The sequence below is a fragment of the Myzus persicae genome, unplaced genomic scaffold (assembly GCF_001856785.1).
Source record: "Myzus persicae strain clone G006 unplaced genomic scaffold, MPER_G0061.0, whole genome shotgun sequence".
In the NCBI taxonomy this organism is placed as follows: Eukaryota; Metazoa; Arthropoda; class Insecta; order Hemiptera; family Aphididae; genus Myzus; species Myzus persicae.
Window position 1 is genome coordinate 1 of NW_019101431.1, and position 1,320 is coordinate 1,320.

General features: G+C 28.6%; 1 protein-coding gene across 1 annotated transcript in view; it reads left to right on the plus strand.

The window, feature by feature from the left end:
- The first annotated feature begins 101 nt into the window (after nucleotides 1-101).
- The window catches only part of LOC111029057, a 7,720-nt gene continuing 6,501 nt past the window's right edge, over nucleotides 102-1,320 (plus strand). The window contains exons 1-2 of the mRNA XM_022307891.1: nucleotides 102-397; nucleotides 734-910. Of these exons, the coding sequence (XP_022163583.1) occupies nucleotides 185-397; nucleotides 734-910 (390 nt within the window). The 5' untranslated portion in view covers nucleotides 102-184. The remainder of the gene's footprint in view (nucleotides 398-733; nucleotides 911-1,320) is intronic.

Sequence of the window (1,320 nt, forward strand, 5' to 3'; positions counted from 1 at the left end):
TGATGAAATAGTTTTCCCAGATATTATACTTGAAAATCTAAGTATTTATAAAAATATTTATCCCCCCCTAAGACAAATTCTTAATTACGCCACTGTCTGTAAACAGTGTTAAGCTTATTCTGCGACAATAAGTGTGTCTATTTATTTGAAACCTATTTAAAATAGTAAATTGTGCGCTTTCAAGATGAAAAATCCTGTCTTAGATATGTTTTTTAAATATGAAAAATTAACAAATATTTCCAAATGCAATGTTGAAAATTGCACAGCTAGCCTAAAAGGAAAACATGGATCAAATCTTGAAAAACATATTTTTGCATATCACAAAACGCAATACGTCGAACTACAAAATGCTAAGTCTTATACATCAGATACCAGTATTCAAAACTCAGCAGAAAAAGTAAGTACCTATTTGTCCTATTTATATTATACCTACACAGTACACGCATTATTTACATTGCAAGGTTTATAGTTTAAAGTTTAAACTATAAAATATAAATCATAAAATAGTAAATTACTTTGATACTTTACATTAGTAATATTAATGTATATAATATTATATGTTATATTAATAATCATTAACTATTAAGTATTAACTTTAATATATTATTATTATTTAATCGCCCCCTTGCTCACTTCGCTCACTTTTCTAGTTTTCTATAATAGAGGGATTACCTATTTATTTATACTTGCGTTTAAATTCATTGTCCAACTTATTTTATTTATGATTGTCCAGAGAAAAGCTGGAAACTGTGGAAAACAAAAGTTGATGACAAATTTTATGAAAAAACAGTGCATTACAATTAACATGTCCGAGCAAATATTGTTAACCGCCTGTGTAGAGTTAGTGACAATGAATGGAAGACCATTAACAATGATGAAAGATTCTGGTTTTAGGAAAATAATAGATCCAATATTTGTTTATTTGTTTATTTATTTGTTAACGGGCTGGGCCCTATTCAACAGTTTAACATAATACAATAATACATAATTTAAAATAATTAATACAATGACATAATTAAATTTATATAAGATAATAATTACAGAATAATAAGTATAATAATGATAATATAACAAATATAAAAATATATAATAATAAATGTATCAGTTTTGATGAACGGTGCTCTCATTGGCCAGCCGCATCATGCGGTCTAACGGATTGTTTCTGCCATAATTGGTAGTGTGCGCAGGAACAACGAAAGGAGCATGGTATCTAGTAGTACGGGAAGGAACTTTGAAATTGACTATCGAGAGAAGTGAGGGAGCATCTATACGACCATCGACTAGTTTATTCAGAAACTCTATGTTAGCGTTAACTCGCCT